This window comes from Jatropha curcas, chromosome 10, assembly GCF_041381405.1.
Source record: "Jatropha curcas cultivar XTBG-Jc1 chromosome 10, XTBG_Jcur_1.0, whole genome shotgun sequence".
Classification (NCBI taxonomy): Eukaryota; Viridiplantae; Streptophyta; class Magnoliopsida; order Malpighiales; family Euphorbiaceae; genus Jatropha; species Jatropha curcas.
In genome coordinates this window covers 4,784,282-4,810,338 of record NC_143160.1, presented here as the reverse complement: position 1 = coordinate 4,810,338, position 26,057 = coordinate 4,784,282, and the positions used below count along the sequence as shown (strand labels likewise).

At 35.7% G+C, this 26,057-nt stretch overlaps 5 protein-coding genes across 16 annotated transcripts; all 5 read right to left on the bottom strand.

The window, feature by feature from the left end:
- Positions 1-207: 207 nt before the first annotated feature.
- LOC105640319 (uncharacterized) lies at positions 208-2,515 on the bottom strand. Its single transcript, XM_012224602.4, has one exon. The coding sequence runs from the start codon at positions 2,201-2,203 to the stop codon at positions 377-379; it is 1,827 nt and encodes a 608-aa protein (XP_012079992.1). The 5' UTR covers positions 2,204-2,515; the 3' UTR covers positions 208-376.
- An 804-nt stretch (positions 2,516-3,319) lies between these two features.
- LOC105640318 (spermidine copper dependent amine oxidase 2) lies at positions 3,320-10,117 on the bottom strand. Its single transcript, XM_012224601.4, has 12 exons — positions 9,508-10,117; positions 9,018-9,130; positions 8,642-8,947; positions 8,068-8,180; positions 7,631-7,961; positions 7,324-7,539; positions 7,011-7,247; positions 6,472-6,657; positions 5,463-5,603; positions 4,641-4,909; positions 3,988-4,069; positions 3,320-3,758 (listed from the first exon to the last, which is right to left on the bottom strand). The coding sequence occupies exons 1-12, from the start codon at positions 9,740-9,742 to the stop codon at positions 3,624-3,626; spliced, it is 2,364 nt and encodes a 787-aa protein (XP_012079991.1). The 5' UTR covers positions 9,743-10,117; the 3' UTR covers positions 3,320-3,623.
- Positions 10,118-15,926: 5,809 nt separating this feature from the next.
- On the bottom strand, positions 15,927-16,586 carry LOC105640317 (large ribosomal subunit protein uL15x). The gene has a single exon (XM_012224600.4). The coding sequence runs from the start codon at positions 16,504-16,506 to the stop codon at positions 16,066-16,068; it is 441 nt and encodes a 146-aa protein (XP_012079990.1). The 5' UTR covers positions 16,507-16,586; the 3' UTR covers positions 15,927-16,065.
- Positions 16,587-16,726: 140 nt separating this feature from the next.
- Positions 16,727-22,566, bottom strand: LOC105640316 (P-loop containing nucleoside triphosphate hydrolases superfamily protein). 12 transcript variants are annotated; one of them, XR_005177540.2, is made up of 12 exons: positions 22,278-22,563; positions 21,547-22,169; positions 21,276-21,455; positions 21,001-21,162; positions 20,763-20,917; positions 19,957-20,049; positions 19,758-19,843; positions 19,449-19,675; positions 18,111-18,341; positions 17,873-18,031; positions 17,383-17,482; positions 16,727-16,868 (listed from the first exon to the last, which is right to left on the bottom strand). XR_005177540.2 is itself a non-coding variant. In XM_020681799.3 (10 exons), exons 1-10 carry the CDS (start codon positions 22,331-22,333, stop codon positions 17,928-17,930), a joined length of 1,917 nt encoding a protein of 638 aa, XP_020537458.2. In that variant the 5' UTR covers positions 22,334-22,563; the 3' UTR covers positions 17,638-17,927. The 12 variants fall into 12 exon arrangements, 1 of the variants encoding a protein (XP_020537458.2); XR_002285141.3 differs by lacking the exon at positions 16,727-16,868 and adding an exon at positions 17,732-17,794 and having other exon boundaries at positions 17,275-17,559; XR_002285143.3 differs by lacking the exon at positions 16,727-16,868 and adding an exon at positions 17,732-17,794 and having other exon boundaries at positions 17,275-17,482.
- A 1,005-nt stretch (positions 22,567-23,571) lies between these two features.
- Positions 23,572-25,217, bottom strand: LOC105640737 (hypothetical protein). The gene is made up of 4 exons (XM_012225133.4): positions 24,823-25,217; positions 24,232-24,350; positions 24,010-24,128; positions 23,572-23,876 (listed from the first exon to the last, which is right to left on the bottom strand). Exons 1-4 carry the CDS (start codon positions 25,082-25,084, stop codon positions 23,648-23,650), a joined length of 729 nt encoding a protein of 242 aa, XP_012080523.1. The 5' UTR covers positions 25,085-25,217; the 3' UTR covers positions 23,572-23,647.
- Between the last annotated feature and the right edge of the window lie 840 nt (positions 25,218-26,057).

Sequence of the window (26,057 nt, the reverse complement as noted above, 5' to 3'; positions counted from 1 at the left end):
ATTCAAACCATTCTGCAAATGACAGAATTATAAAGTTCTTAGTGAAACTTGTAGACGAACATTTACTCGCCTCAAGTAAATGGAGTTGGAAGATGCAACAATAAGCAAAATAATTGCAGGGCTGTATTCAGTGAGGCTGTTTGTTGAAAAGATAATATATATAGAGAGAGAGAGAGAGAGAGTGAGAGGGGAAAATGATTGTGCAAATAACAGCAAAATGAAAACCTTAGCAATCCATTAAAAATAGGGCAAGAAAATGCCTTTAAATCATGTGCATCTTCGAAAATTTACAGTCAAGCTCATGGAAAAACCATCTCTTCATAAACAAATGTTTCTTTTGAAGATACTAGATTTCAATTTAATACAAGATATGTTACTAAAATGACTGAATCTGCTGATGAGCTCCATGCTGATAAAGAGTGAGATGATGTATAGCCTTGGCAAACAAATCCCTCAACTCAGGATGTTGAGCTATCACATGACGAGCTGCGCCTGTAAGAACATTTAAAGCTCTGGCTTGTTCAAGAGCCTTGCTATTACCAACACTGAGTGCAAGATAACATAGCAATACTAGACCATGCATTTGAGCTCGATCACCACTCCGTATCAGTTTGATCAAAGATCGAACCCCACCAAACTCTATAATTGCTTTGGAATGTAGAAAGCAGTTGAAATTATCTGGACAAACAAATTTCGCCAAAGCAATAGCTGCTTCAGTTGCCACATCCACATTATTATTACCTAGATGAGCAACTAAAGGACCAATTATTCGAGTCTCCCTAGCAGGGAAAGTTCGAGCCAAGCAGCCAATTGATCGAATAGCAGGAATCTGCAAACTTATATCATCTTCTTCCTTAATTATTCTTAAAAGCTGATCTAAAATTGCCATAGCAGGAGGCCAATTGGTTTTAAAAGATGAACGCCTAAGGTCAGCATTGGACTCTGCCACTTCTGTGATTTCCATAACAGTCATCAAACAATTTAACTGCAATTTCCCTTTCTCCTTTTCAATAATTTTAGCCAAACAAAGCAGCCCTTTAGTCTCTGTAATTTTCTTACTGTTTGATAAACTCCCTTTAGACAATTTCCACAATGCCTCTGCACAATTAACCTTAAGCTTAAGCTGCACTTCAGGCGGTTCCATCTCCCTTTCCTTCTTGTAATGGGAACTACCATGGCTACTACTATCAGAATGATAATTTAAAGAATGACTATGATTAATTCTCATATTCTTATAAGTTAATTCTTTGTTCATCTGAACCAGCGAGTGAATGCTAGTTTTACCAGACTGATGATTAGGAATTTCCAAATCCAAGTTAATAGATAACAGCAATACCAATGGTCGAATCACGTTCTCTCTCACGAACTCTTCTTGTGCATATGAATCCAATTCCGCCATGCGAGCCACCAAGTTCGCAACCACAATTTGAACCTTCATTGGAGAATCACCTAAAACGCCAACGATAATAGGAGCCCCAAGCAAGTCCACAATAGACCTAACTCTCTCTCGGTCCGTGGCAATATTGGAGAGGGCATTTGCAGCTGCAATTTGTGCTTCAGGAGACAGGCCTTCTTTAAGTAACTTCAATAATGGCAAAATTCCTCCTTCTTCCACTATCATCTTCTTGTTCCTATCGCTGTCCTTTGCTAGAGAAGCGAGCTCATTAGCTGCATCGGCGCGGTCTTTGGGTTGACCCATCTGGATAGTGCATATATAAGACCAGACCCAAGCGAGAATAGGATCGTTACTAGCAATTGGAGGGAGGGAGAGATAAGTACCTCCATCAGGCTCATAAATTGACAAGAGCCATTCCATGTCTCCGATAGAAGATTCAAGAAGACTGAAGACCTTGCGAAAATCAGCAGTGGAGGTAATGGAAAAGACCTGACGGAGAACACCGCTATGCTTGCACTTACGAACAAGAGTAAGAGCACGTTCAAGGTTTTTGGTAATATCGGAAGCGATACGGCGGAGAGGGCGGTCGTAGATGGAAGGAGTGGTGGCGGCACGGCGGACGGTGGATCGTAGCTTAGCAGAGAGGCGTTCAACTTGTTCGGCTATCTGGGAACAATCTTGCTTGGAGGATTCAGCTTCTTTAGCCGCTTTAGTCACCCGATCCGCAAGTAAAATTGGAAGAGTGAGTTCTTCTTGAAGACTCTTCCCTTCTTCAAGGGAAGTCACTGTAGTAGCACCAGCAGCCATTTCTTCTTCTTTTCTTTTCTTTTCTTTTTTTTTTTTTTTCCCTTATTTGTCTCCTCCTCCTCCTCCTCCTCCTGCTTCTTCTTCTATATCATTATTAGGCAAAAATCCTCGTACTTAAATAGATTTTGAGCAATCAAGAAGTTGGTGCTGCAGAGCAGAGACTGCTTCCTTTGGATTTGGACTGACACGGTTGTAATATATATCTTGATAAGAGTAATTGATTGTGAAACCGGAGGAGGTGGTCGTTTAGGATTAGTTATTTAATTATTCAAATTTCAGAGGGTAATAATTAATTAATTTGAGGATATGATGCTTGTCGTGGGTGTCCACTGTGCAATAAGAAAAAGTTATGTGGTGACCAAGTTTGAATTCTCTTTTCTTAAAATAAAATAAAACGAACTTTGGTTGGGGTTGGGGGAAAATGAAAATTGACATTTCAATTAAATCACATGGACAGTGTGTGGGCTAGAAAATTATTTTGGGCCCTCTCGTAGTTTTGACTGACTCGAAGTGAAACTGGAAAATATAATCACGAAATCAAAAATCAGGCACGGATCTTTGCCACTGAAAGTTTTTCAATGGAAAACACACATGAAGTAACATTAACACTATGTTTAAAATACAACAGGGAAAAAATAAAACATTGTCTAATTTTTTCGGATAGAATGAAAATATAAAGGAATTTTACTTTTCTTTGTTTGAAAAAAAAAACAAATTAAAAGAAAGAAAATATTGTTGTTGAAAATTTGCAAGAAAACCCTAATTAACTCTATGCTCAAACAAAGAATTTCAACTATGAGCTCACCTAAAAATTGAGAATTTCCTCAGCTTTTTCAAACGAGGGAAAACTTTATTAAGATAATTTTTCATAGTTATTTTCTTATATTAAAAAGATCCCGAGGATGCCCTCTTTATCTCGACCAAAGAAAAACAGAGCATAACTTTAATAAAGTAGAGATCCAGATGTATCGCACATTTCCACTAGAGTAAATTAATAATACTATATTACTATTAGATAGTAGATTAACATCACTTTATTATGAAACCTATGATAATGCATTCACACCGTAGTAAATCCACGTGGACAGTCGTTATCGATGTAAGTCGAGGTCAAGATAACCAAGAAAACAACCAGAATGCCTGCTTATAATAAATAATGGTACGATGTGGTTGCTGATTATTTTTTTTTTTCACCCCTTAAAAAAAAAGACATTCTTTAATTCGTGTTAATAAAAAAAACCAAACATAATTAAAATCCACGACACATAAACAAAAAGGTCAAATCAAACCAAGAGTGGAAAGAAATAAATCCTGATGACGTTTCCTGATGGACCAAATAAAAACGACTAGCAATGATCTTTGTCATTGGCTTAGTTGCTATAATGCCACTGGATATGGAGTTCCGTTTTAGAGGTGGACTTTAGAGCTTTGACAGCAACCCACTTTGGATTGGCTTCCCTACGCCATTTTCTTTGACATCAGTTTCTTTGGCATCCAATTCGCACGCATTGGGTGGCACATCCACAGCAGGAGAGCAGTTGAAGAACCCATGCGGCTGCATTGATTCATATATATCAGACGCACAGAGAAAAAAAAAAAAATATCGTTAAGGGGAATATTCTACTCAGCCAGCAATTTCAGGCCACATTAAAATATTCTTTTCTTAAATCATAATTAGACATCTAACCCAATTTTACTTGAAAGAACAATTATCAACAATTTACCTATATCGGATTTATATTGGCAAACAAAAGAAACACAAAATCTGTTGGGAAAGTGATTACCGAAAGCATAAAACCAATGCGCTCTACCGGCATTACCGGCCAGTCTTCTAACCGAGGAACATGTGTGATCCCAAATACATACCTGCAGTACAGGAAAAACAATTATGGCAAGGGTTGGAGAAATTGACACAAAAGCACTCTTTTTTTTCATATATTATTTTGTCATAGAACATCATTTCCTGCAACAAGCAGTCACATGCCATTACAAGATGCACAAAAATTTCAATCCTTTGAAAAACAACAATACCAAAAATGCCCTAAAAGGTCACAAAATACACCATTCACGTCTTAATGGTGGTATGAACTTATGACACTGCAATAGGTACCACCATCCTTGTTTGTTCAGTGCCATTATACCAAATAGGAAGATCAAATAAGAAACCTATGCATACTCTGGATAATATTAACTTCAAGAAGCATAAGCTAAATAACAGATACATAGCTTCCAGTTTCCAGAGTTTCCAACTTTACCATGTCAGTCAGAGTCCTCAAACATAATAATGATCATAAACCCATACGAGTGATTTAAAGGCTAACTATATTTATTCAAAGGTGCAGTTGTCAGTGTCAACAACACATCTACGAGCATGTGTACATGAGATAACGATAATAATATACATACGTATGTATGAGTTGGGATAATGTCAACTAACCAAAGAACGATATCATTTTCTTCTAAAGGTCGATTCTGCTTTACCCATGTAGCCAGTCCTTCACCAACACGTGGATTTTGGTTAGGGAACTCTCCTCCAGGAAACATCTCATCACGTGCATAAGGTGTGACCCAAAGATTATGCTTCAAAAAAGCAGCTCTTCTCAAAAACTTGGCTTCAGGACCAGCTAATGGCAAACAATTTGAACCAGGCACAAGCTTGTACCCTGTTAGCTGTCCTGTTCTATTAACAGTTCTAGTATTTCTTACCTGTGAAGATAGAATGAAGTTGGGCTTACTTTAGCAAAATCTTTCAAGAAAAGAAATATGAAACAGGAAAAGGAATAAGAAAAGCCTAATGCAAATGGGACCAACATCAATCTCCGGCTCTGGTACTCTACATTGGAAAATTTCAAGTGCTCGGCTAAGGTTAAAGACCAAGATTAAAATAAATATTTACAAAGTAAACAAAAGAAGATCTCATCAGGAAAAGGGGGAAAAAGCTAGCATTCCCTGTTTGAAGGAGCATTTAGCAACTGTACCAAGATGAAATGATTATATTCGGCCCACTTCCGCACAATGCTTATTACATTTTCTTTTTCAAAATGCTTTCTTTAAAAGGAAATGAGTTGATACCATTCAAAAAAGAATCAAATTATCTTAGTTCCATGCAACATAATGCAACAATGCAAAACTGATAGGTAAGGGAATGCATACATCAAGAGGTATGATGCTCCATCAAAAGAAAACAAAAGAAATACTAGTTGTTGACAGTGATTAATGAGGGAAAAAACACTCTACAGCCAGGGAAAGAATGCCTTACAATCCAATGGCGAGCTGTTAGAGGATTACAGTCTCCCATTGCTTGCAATTCTGATCTGAGAAGTGTCTCTTCAGCATAAAATGCATTATTGTGCACATTGTTCTCCCCAGGTTTCTCAACTTTAACATCCACCTCAACAACCTAGAAAAATGAAAATAAATGAATAAGAATAGCTAATATAATGTATTGAATAGAAACAAACACTACAGTGTGGCTTGCAAAAGGCATGAACCTGACACCATCCCAGAAATCCTGATGGTTCAGTCCTGATGGTTACAAGGACTGAAGTTAATTGGACATGTCACAGTTCACATAATTATTGTGCCTCCATGAAATTGCATAACTATATTTACAAAATTCAGAAGCTTTCTCAGAAATCCCTAGTCCTATGCATATAATTGATGAGGAAATAATTATTAGATAATAGTTATATGGAGAAGCACACACTATGAGGCCTCAGAACAGAGAAGAGCTTCACAATTTTTATTAGAAAACCTTGAACAGCTAATGTGCCAGACAGCTTCAACTATTTCTTAGTCTGTATCCATCTTTGAAGAGCAGCAAGACACATTTTTAACCATTGTACTAACTTAATTATTAGTTAGCAGCCATCTTTAACAAGCCTTTATATTTTTTGCAGGAGAAGAAGAGGTTAATAATTAGTCCTAAAAATCAATATCTACAAATTAGAAGAGCTCTCCCTTTTAAAGAGCTGTGAGAATATCCCTTCATCTTGTGTCTTTTGTGCTGGTCATAAGTGACTAAAGACTTCAGACTTCTCAGACTATTTCCTTAGGAAGTATTGACTCGATCCAAATAACACTATGAACAGTATTGTTGAAGCCCTGAACAAACCGAGTAAGCAAAGCGCAAGAAAAATGAGGTTTTACTGAACTTTCAGCCATAAATATATCTCCCATCCAAAACCCGCTAGGTCTTACATCACCTGAACACCTACAAACTTGTAACAGGTTAAAAAGTTAGAAATTTCTGAATTCAGTGCAGCTACCTGATTGAAAGCTTCACCAGGTTTGCAATCAACAGCCATGTTCATTCGGGCCACAAAAAAATGTTGATGAACTGGTGCATATAGACCTGGAGCAATGGTTGTGCCATATTTTCGGGTTTCTCCAGGTTGCAACGCCCCTAAGCTGAGGATTCCTGTAAGCTTAACTTCAGCTTCAATTTTCCCATCCTGCAACAACAAAAATTTACACCATCCAATAGCATCAACATATGTTGCAAAAACAAAAGAGTTGCAGCTTCAAAGCATGGCTTTCCACTAAGCCTAAATCACCATTCCAGAATAAAGGCACTGCTAGCTCATATACAGAAGCCAAGATATAACTTGTATTGTGAAAGTCCTATTTAAAATAGGCTCTCAACACAATCTGCTTCAAGCACTTGATGAATTGAAGCATAACTAGCACATACAATCTAAGGCGTTCTACAAAGCTTCATCATTTCCAACTCCTCCCACCAACCCCAACCATCACTCACAGATCACAGGCAACAAGATCCAGCAACAGAAGTGCCATTTAAACTTGCCTGATAGAAGTGCCAGTAGAATCCATACTCATAATTAGCAACTGTACATATAAAGGAGACCGTCAGCCGTCTAGACCTTCGCACTTCTGCTAAACCTGTTCTCCAGTCTTGATGCTTCCACAGAATTCCATGATCCTCTTCATGCAAGCATACACAATTTTCAATTGTTTCAACACCTCCTGTGAAGTTTGTGAAGTGGGCATCAAAGTATTTGATATATCCCAAACAATCACATCCCTGAAATTCATAATTTTAATTGTGATTGAACAATAAACAATAATCTAATGCACACCGATTGAAGTTGTTTGCAGACCTTCTTAAGAGAATGTGAATTTTTACCGAGGCCATCTTCCCCTGCATCGAAAGCATTTTTCCGGTAATGAGGTTCATTCGGATCTCCGTACGGAACAACCATCTCCACAAAGCTTAGCCTGTGGGCTACAGGTCTTCGCCCCCTACTACCGTCAACATATGCAACAGAATGTAGAACCAAACCCTCTCTAGGAGTGAATCCAATACGAAAGTTCCACTGCCAAACAGCAATAATACAATGATAGTGTTCAGTATAATGTACCAAGCTACATAAAACATGCAAAAAGAAAAAAGAAATCAACATGTACCTTTTGCCATTCTACAAAGTACCCGTTGACACGAAAGCTTGGACCTTCAGACTGAACTATTTGTAAAGGTTTCACGTCACTTCTATCAACACCACCCCGTGTTTCACCAGGAGTATAATTCCTTAATGGATCAGCTGGAGGTAAGGGAACCAGTTTACGATCTTCAAATTCAATCACCTTCATGTTCTGCATATCAACAAGCACATAGATGCCTTCCACTGGGCGTGCATAACCATTTTCCATTGGGCAGTCACTCTCTGTTCTACAGAAAATAAGAGGTTTAGCAAGTCTTCTGCTAGGAGCATCAGCATCACTGTGATAACCAACACACCTGCAGTATACATATGTACATCAAAATATCAACAAAAGCACAGTACAACGGAGCAACTTTCCAACACAATTTTACAGAAATCAATCCCATTTAGCTCTAAGCTTACCAGGCATCAACCATAACAAGTTCCATGTCTTCGATACCTCTTTTCTTCATTGCCTCCCTAAATAGAGGGAAGTCTTTTACAATAGCTTCACATTCAGCATATTCAACAGCATCCTAAATTAAGGAAAGAATTAGAACAAAATGAAAACAAATGCTGTGAGAGCATAAATAATTCAAGAAGCAACCCTTTCAATACACCCATCGCCCGAATTTATGAAAGAAATTTATTTGCAGAACTCTACTGATATTGCTATATTATATCAAGCACCTAAACTCATTTTCATGATACAAAGCCGATGAAGAAGAATGAATAGTTTGCACATAAATTGCTTCCCATCACAAGAACACTGGGTAAGTTGGGTCTTGCAAGAAATATTATGTTTTGTGTCAAAGATTAGTGATATTTCTGAATGATTGAGCATGTACAATCATATGTTTTTAAAATGATGTTTTCATGAGCATTTCCTTAGGAACAAGCCTGATACTGTTAAAAGTAGTTGCCAATGATCAGCTTTAATCTTGATTGACTCTGACTAGACTAAAACAATAAGAAATAACAAAGGTTAGAAGAAAACCATTGGAGGCTGAACATCTGGAACAACTCGTGATGAAATTACTTTTCCCCTGTGATGTCCACCTCTAGTTACTGCATGTACTTCTGACAGCTCCACAATCCATACACTTGTTTCATTTGACTTTTTATTATAAACAATAAGTCTAGCTCTCCTTGGAGGCAACTTGGTAGGAATCACAGGTCCACCTTTTGTTCTGGGAAGCAATGATGGTTGGAAAGGAGGGAAGAAATATGCATCTGCCAATGCAACAACGTTTTTATCTGGTTCCACAAGCACTACCTCAATGAAACGCATGCTGTCTCTGACCTGAAAGGAAAAATGTTGATTAGCTACCATACAAAGTGGAAAAGCAAGAGTCAAAGTATATTTTGACAACCTCAGGAGTAGCTCCAGCAGCTCGGACAGTAGCCACTGCAACAGAGATTTCGGCAGCAGATAAAGGATCCAATGGATGCCTGGTTTGGGCCCTCAACATGACTGGGATGGCAGCTGAAAAATTACAACAAAGTCAAATGACAATTGAATAATCTAGTGCAAGAACTTACTTCAGTTGCACACAAACACATGACTATTCTCATTTTTATAGTAAAGCATGCACCAAGTCTCGTTCTCTATGAACATAGAACAAAGTAACTTTACAAAAATCAAACGAAGAATATTATATTTAGCAATTCACAAAATATTAAGCCGATCTTGCAATGATTACAACAGTTATCTTCGATGGACATATACAATGGATCCTTTAAATTTCAATCAGCAAATAAATAAGTCATGTGACTTGTAAAAAGAAAAGCAAAATCGATGTCTCATTGAAAAAAGAAAAAGTAATCAACAGCAAGGCAAAAACACAAAAAGATCAAAGCTACCTTTGGTTGTGGCGTTCGTGGAAGGTTCGGATACCGAATCAACAGGGCGAATTAAGGTCGAGATGGCAGCCTTCTCGCCAACCTGATCGTCGCGACGGCGATCGCTCCAATCTTGCACCGCATTAGCCACCACCGATGACGGCACAGGAGCGGCCTCACGGCGAGCGGTAGTCGAGTCGCTCTCAGAGACGCAACATGAAGAAGGAGGCGTCGTCTTTTTCGGAGTTGAGGCCATTGCAGAGGGTTCGCGAGCTCGCCTATTCCACCAACGTAAGTCTCAACACAATCTACTGACATACAGCAAATTCTCTTCGTTACTACTACCTCACTATCTCTCTCTATCTCTCTTCCACTCTAAATAACTCTCTCCGAAAATAAGCTTCGATAAACTTAGAAATAAAGAGAGATAGAGAAATATTCCTTTTCCTTTTCTTGGCCTTTCGCGATTGTTTTAGGTTTTACAGAGAAAAAATGTGTAAATATTCATGGAACTGAAGAAGAGAAAGGGAATGTGAGTGATCTGGAGAACAAAGACAGAAATAGCTATGGAGGAGAAAGAGAGAGATCAGAGAAGAGTTATATATAAGAGGGGTGTCCCACGTGCATAGATCCTACTCGAGCTTTTATAATAATTATTATTATTATTTTTTTTTAAATTTTGATGTTTTATTTCACAGCAAGTGCAAGCTGTGTAAAAATGAAGAGGATAAGGGAGAGAGATATGAGGGGGATTCGGCTGTTGCATGTTTAGGGGGCTTATCAATGGGACCCCGATAATAAGATAAGTAGTTCTGATAGGAGGATCTGCTTGTGCTAATGGACATGTATTAGGGTCAAAAACCAATTTTTGATATTACAATGATAAGGCCAGCCAAGATCTTTCATATTTTCGTATAAGGACTCGTACTTTCAATATTTGTAAAATTGCCGACAATAAAATATATCCCCCGTTTTCCAAACGGTCTTGTATGCGCAAACTATGTACTTTTAAGAAGTTGAAACGTTAGATATTTAAACAATCTTCTTAATACTCCATTAATATATAGTTATATACCAGCAGAAAAGATTCTCTGGTCCATTAATATCTAAAATGCTCCAAACATTTTGTGAAATTTGAAATAGCACCCGTTATTAGTTGCTCTAAACATTTTGTGCCCATGAATCAACTTGTACATAATTTTATTTATTTATGCATAAATGTAACCACGTTTTTATCAACATCTTAACATTAGAAAATTAGAAAAATATTTTTTAGATAAATTATTTTCTAGAAACTATGTTCACTGTCTTAGTGTCGATATCATTATGCCGTAATTAACTAAAATAACAATAATAAATACTAAAAAATCTCAAATTAATATTACGAAAAGATATTCTCAACTTAAAAAATTTTGAATAATTCAAAATTCACAATTCTAGGTTTTCCTCTTTTTTTTTTTTTAAGAGAACTAATAACAAAATTCTATTGGTGAGCTTGGAAAATATTTTTTTGAAAAAGTCGGATCTTTTGAAAAGAAGATAAAATATTAAAAATTCGATTTCTTTTATTAGACTACTTAATATGGTAGTCAAGGCAAACAACACTGGATCCATATAAATCTGATACAATGAGATGAGAGGCAAAAACACTTCATGTGCCATCAGAATTAATATAGTAATGCAAACTTGGAGTTTTGTATGGATTTTCTTATTAGAAAAATAAAGGACAGGCATGCTGGTTTGGCCATCTGCTTGGATCTTGCCATTCCAATTTTTTTTTTTTTTTAATTTTTTTGTTAACAAATTGCAATTTCATCAATAAACAAAAATGCCAGAAAACGTGCATATAATTAAGGGTAAACTCCAATTTCACCAATAAAAGTGTTCAATTGTTTCAGGCTGCGCTATGCCTCACCAGTTACCGGTAATTGAGGTGACTAGGTGAGGTTTGCCCTGCCTATGGCCATCCTTAGGGATGCCATTTCTTCCACGCAAGCATCTTTCTTGTCGATTTTTTTTTTTTTAATAATAAATAACAATAAAACATCTTTTATAATAAAGCCAAAGCGAGATAATTCATTATTAATAGAAAATATATTTATATTGTTAATTTAATCCCATTTGTCGCTAAGCTCCATTAGGGAAATTGTAATATCAGATTAAAAGAATCACCAAATGCATAAATGTCCCTTTACGACTTTAATTTAATGACATTAAATTTTGATGAGTATGTATTGAGATTGATTCTATAGTTATAAAGTTAATAATATTTTTTAACTATTATCAATTTCATTTATTAGCTAAGCGTCTAATGGATCATTTGTGCAATTAAATTGTTTAATAAAAGTAATTTTGTATATTAAAATATTTAAATATTAATGAAATTAAAAATTAAAAGATGCCATTAAACTAAAGGGGTTTATGCTTGTCAAACGCATATTTATACACACAATCAAAGTGATTAATAATAAATGGATTGTGAACTTATCAAAGATGAAAAGAAAAGACATTAAGAATAGATAATGGAACAAGAAAGTGAATGAAGGAGGATGTCAAATGTAATTATTTAGTTTTGTAATAACAAAATAAAATAGTTTCATCCGAAATGATCCTATTAGATCTGATGGTGGAAACTAATGGCCATCCCACTTGATAATGATGCTTACTTTTAAATCACAGCTGACTCATCCTCCCCCCACCAACCTCTTCATTACAAAATTAGTCCACCATAACTAACCAAATACCATTATACTAACGCTAATTGCGTTTTTGTATTTTCTTTCTGAAAATGGAAATTTTGCAATCTTTTTTTATATGTATATGCTTCCCTTTTTAACAAACGTCCAGCTTATTATTTCGTTCTTATCGAAGTGAACCAAATTCTATTGAGTTAGTGCTAATTAGCTAGTTGAAAATATACTTTTAAATTTGAAAAACAAGTTCAATTTCAAACATTGAATCATTGACACGTTACTTCTAGCTAATATTTTAAAAAAAAAAAAAATTAATGATAGCTATCTATGACTATATATCGGATTCACCCAAGCCTGAGATGTTAAGACAATTGCAACAGTGACAAGGTTAACAATATCTATTGAGGAATTTTTTTCAAAATGAAAATATTCCAAATCCAGTTCTTTTAATATTGAAGTGAATGGATAAATTGTTCCCGAGAGATGGAATGAATTTCCAATTGACATCATTTAACAAGATATCTCGCGTTTAAACTTTAAGTATATATTTCTTTAAATACTTAGGAGGAATCGTTTTGTCTTCTTTGTGTCTGTATCCGATATAAATCAAACTTAATCGAATCAGTAAACTTTAAATAATTTATGGGTTTAAAAAGAAAAAAAAAAAAAGGTAAAATGACAAAAAGTTGACATAGCTGCAGTAAGATAAACAAGCAATAACTATATATGTGCAAAAGCTTAGAGCCAATTACTTTTGTTTTTGCATATTTTTGGTGTTATATGAGAAAGAACCCTACCACTAGCAATCCATCACTTTAGTTTACAGTAATGTGGTACAGCCATGAAACAAGAAAGCGAGAGATGGAAGAAAGCAACGTCGTGCACTTATAAGCTAGTGCCTTGCAAATTCATGGAAATCAATCTATAACCACAATCCATGAAATCAAGTACTAAGGTACAAGTACCTCAAATGCAGGAGAAAATGCCTGCAAGAAAGGAAAACCAATCAATCTTTCTGTCTTTTCCTTTTACTAAATGACTTCAATTAGGATTTAAACTTATAACTCTACGGCTTCAAAAATAATTTAATTACTGCTATCAAATTAGAGTTGGTTTGGGTTTATTTAATTGGCGCTATTCATGAAAATAAGTATAAAACTGGAATCTTTATAGTATTAAAGTACTAAAATTAAAATTTTGTACGAAAAAATTCATTTAGAAATGCAATTTATTTTTATAAATTCACCAGCGTATTAGTGTTAAGAAATTTATTTTTTTAATAATACCAATTTTGACTTTATACGTGTATGTATACACATGAACAACATGGCGCAATGACATGAATAATATTTTAATATTGATTTTGATATTACGATGAGGACAAGCGAAGAAGGCTTGCATTCCAATTAACAAGAGAGAAACACTCGTCATCCTTTTGCAATTTCACAACACTTGCCATGTCATCATGTCGTTATAATCTAATCAAATAGTGAAATTGCAATATAATAAAATGATGCGTTTGGTGTAAGCGTTCATTCCAGATTCCAAAATTAAATCACGTCAAATCAAAATTCACTTTCAAATTGAATCTTGCAACATTAATTAATTAATTAATTCCTATAATAACTCAATTATTTCTCTTTAAAAACCTATTAAGAATAATTAAGAGTCCTATTAATGATGATTTAAGGGTTCTTTGTTCTCAAATATTAATTCGAACTTATTGATAATCTTGCAGTTGGGCAGCAAAACTACAAACTGAGTTTCAAAGACAAATCTCACGACGAAAATCAATAAAAATCTCTTTTGATTGACTTATCTCACGCACCTTCCTTTGTAATCTAAATTTCTGGCCATCATTGTTTTCACGTTCGTTTTCTCTGAGATTGATGGTCCTTTTTGTAGTTTCTTAGTCTTTCCTTTCATTTCCCAAAAATAGACGGAAATTGCATGAAAGAAAGGAAAAGGCAAAGAGAAAAAATGTGTCCCATCTCAAAACCACTGTCTAACAATTTGCAGCCGCTACATGTTTTGGACTTTGTCTATGAACGAGAAAAAGAAAAAGATTGATTAGTGTGGACGCATAAATTATCTAATATCCACAACAGCAATTTAGACATAAGCAGAATTATTCAGTTGGAAACTTTGTGTGCGTTGGGGATGTAAATGGCGTGTAGGCGAAGCTAAAGTCGTCATGATTCCATCAATCACAATGTATAAACTGGTGGAGTGGCAGCCCATAACGGACCACTACAGAAGTTATAAGAATAGCTATTGATTAATGCTAGAGTCAATGCTAAACAGGTTCTAAGTTTAGACGGCTTTGATTCTATGATGAAAATGGAGAAATCATACCCGCATATAAAATCAAATATTTCTAGTGACTTCAATATAAATTTGTTTTAGGATTTAAATATTTTTTAGACACCAATGGACTTCCAAGAATTTTGAGACTTTCACAACTTAAAAAAAAAAAAAAAAAAAAGTAAACAAGTGCTTACCTAACCTCTTTTTATCTTTTGTGCATTCTTAAAAAGTTCATTTAAGTTCATTCAATAAACTGAACTGGGTTCCACCTCCCGGTTAATAAACAAGCCGAAATTGAATTTGAGTATGAGGCTTTTAATTGCAGTCATGCTGAACTCAATTCAAACTTAAGTATATTTTTATCAAGCTGAGCTTGTCTCTCTTCGTTATTCAGCTTTGCTAACTCATAAAATATTTTGAAGATACCAACAGACATGCTCAATCTCAATCTCTATCATTTTGTTTAATCCTTTCTCCTTTGTTCATGGTCATATTTCCATAACATCTTTAAACGAACCAGAACCAGAACCAAAACCAAATCCCAACCTTCATAATTAAAATTTTCATGTTAAGCATAAACGTTGCTAAATACGGGTTCTAATACTTCCAAGCCATGACATACAACAAACAAACTAGATTAACCAACCAACCTAGGAATGCATGAATATGATCCTAACTTATAGGTATATTCGCAGATCAAGAGACAGAATTACTAAGTGCAACCAAGTGTTTAAAACTCAAATCAATCAACGTAAAACAACATAGTCACAATCATTCTGAATTACATGGAAAGCAATAGAATAAGACACCCAACAACCATAATTAAGTTAAGAGTGCTTTATAGATCAAAATGATTAACAAAAACAGCCGACTAATATTAATTCATAACTAGTGTTCTTGTCTCTAGATTATCAGATCAAATGGTAGACACAAAGCAGCAACCTTTCATTTTAGTAATGCAGGATTTACGCAAGGTCAGAACGTCTTTAATAACCAGGAACAAACTTACTAGATAAATTTATCAATGGCCACTTTACCATTATGCATTCAACAGCTCATTCTCAGTTAACTAATCAACAAAGTACAGTGCAATATCTAAAATGAGAACTGATTAGATACTACCTAATTTTCATTGTGAACCTCACAACACATGTCTCAGTGGTAATTAAGCAGAATAAACTTATCCTAATAGCTAAATGGAGTTTTTTGACTCAACTCTGCCAATGGAGGATTGATCCTACAAACCATATCAAGTAAGAAAAACATTCTACAATTCTAGATTCCAAAAACTGGCTCCTATATTCGACTATGTTAGAATCATTTCCTCATCACATAGTAATCTATAATGTTTCAAACTCATATACATCGTAAGCAATAGCAAGACAGACATTAAAAAAACCACAGGCATGAACGCTTAAGAACTAAATGTGAAACCATAAATTTAACAGCTTGCCAGTCAAACTCATATCCATTTAAACGAAAATGTAAAATTAACAACCATAATAAAGTAGCCATTAATACCAAGCACTAAACAGTTTAAAAGTAATCCAAAAACTCAATGTTAAAAGAGCAAAACTACTTAAGCCGTAAGAACAACAGCTCCACCATTCTCCTTTATCTTTTTCTCGGCAATCTTGGACACCAGCTTAGCTTTCACCACTATCGGCTGATTCTCTGGCAACACGCCTTTACCCAAGACCTTGAAGTAGCCAAACTGAGTAACATCCACCAAGGGGGCATTGTCCTTGCTGGCCTTGTCCTTCACTTCTTGAGGAATCAGGGACCAGAGCTTGTCGATGTTGACGATAGGACAGTAGAACTTGTTCCTCAACTTGTGGAAGTATCGCATACCGACCTTTCCAAAATAACCAGGATGGTACTTGTCGAAGAGGATCCTGTGATGGTGCATACCTCCGGCATTACCGCGACCTCCAGGATGCTTCCGGTGCTTACCGATACGCCCATGACCCGCGCTCACGTGGCCGCGCTTCTTCCGGTTCTTCTTGAATCGGGTGGTCATTTTGGCCCTTTTTGCTCAGAGATGGAATTAGGGCGGCTCTGAGAGAGAAATGGAAGAACTGCTAAGGGAAGGGGTGCTAGGGTTTTGGGATTTATAAAGGGAGAGTCAGTGTAAACTTGTTTTACCATTTTGCCCTGATTGTCTTAAGACAGAGCGGAGAAAATGCGGGAAACGTCGTCGTTGAAAAGAGATGACGGCGCGTCGGCTCTTTAGTTTGATTAAGTAGATTTCTAGTTGGGCTTAGACAGTCTAATTCGCGAATATGTTTATGGGACGTGAAGGCCCGAAACTAGTTGAGCCGCCAAAACTCGTTTATATATTACAGCCATTGAGAATGGGACCTTTCACGGACCAAACTTGACCTGAAATAATATACTTCAATTCATATATTGAAATTTTATTTATTATTTATTATTTTTAATATTTATATATTAGTGAAAAACAAAAAAGTGTAACAAATATACTATTAAATTTTGTATTTCAAGGAAATATTTTTTAAATTTAAGAAATTTTTTAAATTTAATGTTTAGAAAAAAAAATTATGTTTAATGAAATATTTCAACTCCTTAATTAATAATTAAGGCCAATTGTATATACATTGATGCCTGATATATAGGATCAAAATTATTATTTCAATGTGACTAAATTCCGAGCTGGAGGTCTCTACTAACGCAATCCAAATACTGATGGTTTAAAAAAAAAAAAGTTATTATTTTACTACAACTAAATTGAAAATTAAACTAAAAACTTTACATCTTAAAACATATCTAAGGTCGAAAAAGATTATAACAAATTAAATTTCTTTAAAATCCAAGTATCTTGAAATATTCCATTCCATATCATACCAGGTTCCAATCAAATTGTCATCCTACTTACAATATTTTCTCGCCCAGTTTCCTTCCCAAAAGGTTGCGCTAGCTGTCAAAACCTATCCTTTTGCATCCAGCAGCAGGCAGCAGCTCTGTATTCCGTGTAACTGAAGTTGATTTTTTGGATGAAATCATGAAAAACTCGATATCAAATTTCTACCAGACGACTTCTTTTTAGGTTCAACTTTTCAAGCCAAATGAAAATGAGAAAGGAGAAGGCAAAAATTAGCAAACCATTTCAGTGGTTATGATCATATGATCATGAACAAAAAGAATTTCAGTAATCCTTAACCAAGTAATTGTAAAATACAGCAGCGTGGGACGAAATAATCGTGCATAATGTGAAAAGGATTCACCTAAGTTTGTGACCACGATGATTAGAATAGCCAATGCACGAATTCCTAATTTATAATATCAATCTGGTCAGATATCAAAATGAAAAATTAATATACAGATAGCAAATTAGCAATCACCACATACTAGTTTAGACACCCTACCCCTAAAGCTTGTTTCTTGAAGAATCCAGTCCGGCAGCATCTGCAACATTCCACACTACCAAGGTCTCCTTGAACCAAGAGGAATAGTATTAGATCCTGAAATTAACGAGCGATTGCCAAAGCCTCCTCGCCCTCTAGAGCGGAAGTTACCCCCAGAACCTAAGTAAAAAAAAAAATGTATAATCATCTTTGGATAAATCCTCCACTTTTATATGATAAAGAGAAATCAAGTGATTACCTCCATGAGTGCCAGCTGAACGAGCCATAGCAGACAATGTTGGTGGCAGAATCTGCCGAGCTTCCTGTAGGATCTTGATAAGATCCCGAGCAAACTTTGCATTTGCATGTGTGAAAAATGTAATTGCTGTTCCCCTAGCCCCTGCACGACCAGTTCGGCCAATCCTGTGGATATAATCCTCAAGGCTGGAAGGAAAATCATAGTTGATCACACACTTTATGTCCTTCACATCTACAACAAATAGAAATAGAAGTCAAGCAAAAATAGTGTAGGAACAATGCAAGACAATTAAGCTCTCAGGATTGGCTCGTTCTGCTTGGAAGCATTAGTAAGGTGGCCAACCTCGAGTAGCTCTTAAGAGATTACTCAGCTATCAGGTTTTTTCATTATCAGAAAATCAACGAACTTGAGGTCAACTTAAAACAAGTCTTGCTCAACATTTTTCAAGGATAAGTAAGCCAAGGCTGTGCAGCCTTTCAGTTAGTACGATCCTCAATTATTTTCCTAAAAATATATACTAAAAAAAAAAGAATACATCTGCCTTATCCCTGCATGCCTAAGATCTGAGTCAACTTAAGACAACAGATTCATCAGATAAGTGTGCCCACCTTAACCTTGCAGGGATAAGAAGCAGCTTCACTGCCATTCACCATATCCTTATCCAATCAATTTATAAGCATGTGTGAGTCAATCCGGCTGCTGAGACAAAACCAGCTCCATATCCGTGGATGGGGACAACAACTTCAACCATGTTACTTAGACACTTGGTGATTGGAGCGATGCCGTGTTAAACAATTCATGCAAATTATAGCAACAGATGAAACTAGAGTTCTGGTTTATGTTTCCCTTTCCCAACCCCATTAAAAAATAAAAATAAACATTATCACTTCCTCAACCTAGAGAATATACTGCTATCTTCATGATGTATGAGCAACCCCAGAAATCCTAAACTGCTGTCCCAGCAATATCAATCAGCAGTGCTCCTTGTGTCCATGTAACATGAGCTGTAAAAATCAGGCAATACCAAAGCAGGCTATTTTACGGATATTCTAGAGCAACAGCAACAACAACAACTAGTCCCAAACTCGTTGGGTATGGATATCCTAGAGCATGTAGAGAAAAAGATTATGCCTCTCAATCCAACTTGCAAATTGCTTCGAGTCTCTGCTTTTATTACAAAACTATCTGACAGACATTATGCATCATGGCACCTCCTTATGCACCCATACCACAAATTATATTCTTAGGAAACTGGATAGCAGCCGGCTGACTCGCATATCTTCAAATTTCAAGACCTAGGCGAAAAGAACTAAGACTCCTGTCACATAATGATCCTACCAAGACCACGTGCAGCGACATCAGTGGCTGTCATTATAGGACTTCTGCCACATTTGAACTCAGACAGAACCCAATCCCTTTCAGCCTGATTTTTATCACCATGGATGGATAAAGCTGGCCAGCCATCCATCCTCAACTGCCTTGTAACTTGGTCACAGCCCTTTTTTGTCTCCATGAATATAAGAATTTTACTTCCATCCATCACTTCTTTTAGCAGTTTGATCAGCCTGCAAGGACAAAGCATAGTAATGCATGATTATCATTATGCTAAAACATCAACCTTTCTAAGCGATAGGCAACAAGACAAACCTGTTGTACTTCTCCACCTCTGTGACTACTTCAACAATTTGATTAATTGATTGGTTTGCTTTTAGATCTGCTGATCCAATAATTACCTATAGATAATAACAATTTAAGATACTAGTCAATACACCTAGAATTATTACGAAAAAGACAATGGACTCAAATACAAATAACTTATGAACTGTAGGACATCTATGATAGAGACCTTGTACGGATTGCGCAAGAACTGTCTTGCTAAAGTTTCAACCTCCCTTGGCCATGTGGCACTCCAATACAATGTCTGTCTATCTGGTCGGATCTGAGAAAAACAGTACCCAGTTCAGAAAAAAGCTCCTCCATTATTATGAAGGGAATGTACTAACGAGTAAATATGAATATATGAGCCAGTGCAAAGTTAGAGCAGGATTCAGGTCATATATATGTCAGATATTTGATTGATCACAATATTGTATGTATAGTGTATATTCCACCTAGCATAAAAGGTCCCAAGGAAATCATTCTGAATTAATATGGTAATGCAAAAACAGTTGATATGGACTCAACAAAATAACATCTGGAAGCAATTGATTGGGCAAAAATGTCTATTGAGGGAAAAAAGAACAAGTTAAATTTCCTATACAAAACAGCAAATAAGAGAGTCATTTCATGTAATTAGTTGAATGGCGATACAACTACAAGGAAAAGCATACTGTATCCATGCTGATAATGCACCAAACATGCAAAGTGATGAGCTGATTTCATGATTTAAAGTACAGTTACATATAATATCCATGAATAATTTGGTATATCAACTCCTTCATATAAAAGGTGAAAATAGCACAGACTAAGCGGACATTCACATAGCTAGGTTGAACACTGTAAGCTAATTGGAAGACTAACAGGCAATCAGTACTTAATTACTTATCTGGATGCATATAAACATGACAGTCCTTGAATCTGAAGTTACATGGCAGAAATTCCTTGCAATACTATGGCCATCCTATTAAGAGAAGTTATGAGATAGAAACATACTTGAGATATAATTTTCCTAATCTGAGGCTCAAATCCCATGTCCAACATCCGATCAGCCTCATCCAAGACAAGGTAAGTGACTCTTCGCAAGTCTGTGCGTTGAGCTTCTAACATATCTATCAGCCGACCAGGAGTAGCAATCACAATTTCAACACCTGGCATAAGGCAAATCCTGAATTCTCATATGACAAAAGGTTTGCAATTGGTCATTCTATGCAAATTAAAGAACTGCAAATACCCCTTCGAAGATCACGAATTTGAGGTCCTTTGGGAGCACCACCGTAAATACAAGTACTCGTTACATTAGCGCGCGAACCAAACTTCAAAGCTTCTTCTTGGATTTGAACAGCTAATTCTCTTGTGGGAGCTAATATCAGCACAATTGGACCCTCACCTTGCACTGGATAGTGGATAAATATACTAAATAAGGTTAATATATAGAGGATAATAAACGAAAATCTCATATAATGTGATAAACACCACAAATTAATGAAAATGTGGATAGAAACTAACCCAATCGAGGCTGAGCACTAACATGCACCAAGGCTGGTAGCAGGTATGCCAAAGTCTTACCAGAACCCGTCTCCGCAATGCCAATTAAATCTCTACCCTTGAGAGCCATAGGCCACCCTTGGGCCTGGATTGGTGTTGGCTCAACAAAACCCAACTTGGCAATCACCTCTAAGCAGTATTCTACCACAAGAAATTGAATGAATTGATTTAGGAAATTACATAAGAATGTCTACAACGAAAACCACATTAGCATCAATGAAAAAGGAAATACCTGGGAAATTTGCCTCTTGAAACATTCGAATAGGCTTAGGCACATCGTGCCCTTCAACAGTGATATCCCTTCTTGCACGATACATCATCGCATCATTTTCAGACATAGACTGAACTGAAGGACTCTCAATGTAGAAATTCTTCTTAAAGGGTACCAAATTCCCAAAGTCCTGCTTGGGAAGAGCAATATCATCCAAGTCGCCTCTAGAAGCTACCCCACCGTGCCTAGCTCCTCTACCACCACCACGGCCTCCGTCAAACCCCCTTCCTCCAGCAAAACCACGCCCACCGCCTCCAGAAACTCTCCCACCACGATGTCCTCCTCGTCCATTATCACGGCCCCTTCCACCACCGCCACGAGCTGCATCAGGTCTTCTATCCCCAATATGACCATTAGGACGGCTACCACTGAAGGCCCTCCCACCACTGCCAGTGCCGCTGCCTCGACCAATATCGAACCTACCAACAGGGGGCTCGAAAGGCGGATATCCACCTACTGGTCCGGGGCCACCTCTTCCCACAAAAGCAGGCGGTGGGGGACCACCATATGGCACAGGTCCGCTGCGACCATAAGGTACCCCCGCCACTGGCGGTCCCACCGGCTGAGGTGGACCCATCAGGTCACTGAGACACAAGTACACAGCACAATAACAATAGCATCCATGCCAACATAAAAAAATAAAAAATAAAAAAATTCAAACAGATCTATATAAATGGATTAAATTGAGTTACCTGCGACGGCGACGGTACGATTCGGGGTCGGAATATCTATGATCGTAAGGATTCATAATGGAAGCGAATTGAGCGAACTGGTCCTAGGGTTTGGCGGTTATAAATTCAACGACCGGTGATCTTTCCTACGGTGCTATCTTCTATTTCAGCAAAATTTATTCCCGTTTTTTATTTCTTGCTTTTCTGACCTCACCCAATCTCGCTTTCGGAGGGAAAGTAAAAATATCTATGAATTTTATCTGATCTGGCTGCACTTAGGTCAAAGTTTGGTTCGAGTCCTCCAATTTGAATTTATGAAGCCAAATGACGAAACTAACCATACCCTTATAAACCACAGTTCTTTGTTAGACGACCGCGAGAAAAGTACAGTAGTAAAAAAGAGCACACATGATTTTTAACTAAATACAGCCGCCACACAAGAATCGAGTTCACCGCCAAAAACGAAAATATCGCTAACAAAACGTGCTGTCGTTTGATGTGATCGATAAAGAAATAACAATTCGAGCCATTACCTGTGAAATCGACGGTTAGTATTTTAGTAAAATAATCATATTCCCTAAAGAATATCATAACATAATAATGTAAAAAAAAAAGGAAAAATTGCCATAGATAATCAGGTTAAGAGTATGAAATTATTAAGGACTAAAACTCTAAAAGATGGCATGCAAGTGGGTTCAGAAAATGATGTGAAAAATTGGACAAGACATGCTTTTCTTATTATTATCAACCTTAGAAGATGCAATAAGATTAAGATGGTTTTGTACAATATTCAAAAGCGAAGTTGCTTTTTTGTCCCAACCTCATCTAAAAGGCAAACCATATGCAAAAAGTAATCCTTTTTCTTTTATTATGTACTGATCAATTGTATTTTTATCATGCATGTGATATGAAAATGTTGGAACATGAAAGCAACACCATGTTTGCAGCTTTGTTCATCAGGTTCTACTTCTCAGCTTTGGTGTATAAGTCAGTCAAATACTAACTTGTTAGTTTTAGGCTTGGAAATAATTAAATTTCAGGGTAAGAATAAAACAATTGACTAATGTTAGTAATAGGAATTGTTTTGCCTTTTTCTTGTATTTGTGTTGTTTATGTACTCTCGGTGTCTTTCCTTTGCCAAACGTTTCACATTTTGCTTCTATCTTATAGCGTTTAAAATCTTAAGACTGCTTCGAATCTATTCATACAAACTCGATCTGATAAATAGATGGAGTCAATTACTTAGCTTGGAGTCATAGTTATTGGAATTGAAATTTCATATGAAATTATATTCTTGTTCTGATCAATGCAAATCTATTGTTAATTAAATTTTATTTCATTACACATTTAATATAAATTTTATGTACTGAACAAAACATAAGATTCTACTATTACTTTCCATCGAACTTGCCTGAAAAGCATACACAATCAAAAAATTTCCTTTCAGAATTGCGATTGATTTTTAATTCTCGAGGATTGGATGACAAAGATGAAAGCACTAGCTCTGTTGTCTGCTGATTATGCAGGACCTTCTTGCTATCATGAACAATAGTAACATCACAACTTTCTGGTGAGTTCTTCTTTACAAATTCTCCTTTTGCCAATTTTTTCCTCATAAACCTGAAAAATATTAGATGGTTAGACAGACTATATACATATATTGAACTGCATTTCACACTATATATAAGCATTCTTGAGCGGGCGAATTTTGTTGATGTGAAGAAGAAAACAGTACTTCAATTACTAAATATACCTGGAGCGAGGCGAGCGTGTAGTTCCCATAACAAGACTGTTAATGTTGAGAACAGGAATAAGTTCAAGAATAGCTCTGGCAGTCTCATTGCTCTCAAGAAGAATTGTATCCACTGTCACCTGTCATATTGTGAGCAGCATTTCTGTTATCAATGCCTGTATGTGGTGTTTTAGTGAGTAATTAAAAACAAAAGTATATATATATATATAATGTCTCTGCAACCTTGGCATCATTACACAGTCGAATGTATTTCTGCAGTAGGTTCCTTCTTCTGTTATGCTCTTCATTGACATAAAATCTCACTTGATCTTGGCTCAACTGGCTCCTCGATAATCTTCCAACTTTCAAAAAATAAATAAAAGAATAAGATTAATTATAACATGATTATATTGCACGGTAAAATGAAAAAGCAAAAAGTGAATAATTAAAGTTAATTAGCGTATTAATTAATTGGTACATTATTCTTAATTAGATGATTAACCAATGTATATACAGATACAAACCCAATCAAATTTTAGTTGCCCTGATTATGTAACCTCCATTAATTAGTTAGCCGATGCTGGAGGCCCAAAAGGCATACCCAATTAATCCATAAAAAGTGGACAATTACGTCAACAGCTAGAACTCCTATTCTTGGAAAAAATAATTAAATTTAAAAAAAAAAATCATTTGGAAACTCGAGATGTGATTTGAATTTCCATTTTGATGAAATTGATAGGAAAAATACAAAAAAAAAAAAAAAAAAGTCAACGGAAAATGTGTAAAGTTGAAGGGATCAAGGGAAAAAGAGCTAAGTGGTGGTGGAGGTGTTACCTGGTGTAGAAATGTAAGTTAAAGGAGATGAAACATGAACAAGAAAAACTTTAGCTCCAGGAGAAACAACATGATCGAGAGCCCATTTCAGAACATATAAATCATCTTTACCAACAGCAACGTAAACATCATTAACAATTATACTACTCTTGCTTTCTTCACCTATCTCCACAATTTCTGATGACATAATTCTTGCACTAGCACAATATGGGAGAGAATTGGAATTGGCCGGCGCCGGCAAGTATGATCTCTCTTCTTCCATCTCTTTCCCGCTGACAGAGACAGACAAAGACGACGCAGTAGAAACAACAGAAAACTATGCAAGAGAGATGGGTAATTAAAAGAGAGGTATTTGCTGTATAGAGGCGAAGATAACTAGATTTTGGTTTTAGTTGATTGGCAGTTTATAAGGAAAGAGTCGTTGCTCTCAATGCCACAAAAGAAAAGAAAAAGGAAAGGCAAAGAAGAAAGAAAGAAAGGAGATTCTGTTCTGTCAAGGTTTGCTGGCCTGGCTTATTGGATTTTGGATATGTCATATAGATGACAATTGATTGCTCTTTCTACAGTTTTAAGCTTTTCGTTTTTGCTTACTCTCTTTTATTTTTCTCTTATATTATTATTATCAAATAAAATATTTAAAATTATCTCTATTTATGTTTCTTATTTCCCTTATAAGGATACTATAAAGACTTGTCTTATTCATTCATTGAATTGTGATTTTTTCTAAAAAAAAGAAAAGAAATGTACTTTATTAATTTTCTATTTGATAAAATAAAATATTTTATTTCCTAATATAATATTTACCATTATATCAATGCATATACTGAATTCACACTAGTTATTATACAGTGAATAGCATTAATTTTTGTTTTTGTAAATACCATTAATTGAGACCAACAATCAAATGGAAATAAATTTCAAATATTCTATTATGCTAAAATTTTGAAATACTCAATTGTTCAATCTGTATCTTATTTCATAAATAAAAATTTATGTTCTTACCATTTTTGAAAAAATCCTAATTAAGTATCTTACTACATTTAATATATAATATAATTATAATATTATTCGCATTATTCTCTCCTTTCTTTTGTTTGAAAAAAAAAAATAATTAAGATTCTTAATTCAGTTAATATTTTTTATCAACTTAATATTTGTCTTTTTAAAAATATATTTGTACTTTATTGATATAATAAAAATTATTAAAGATACTCTTGTTAATTTAAATATTTTCC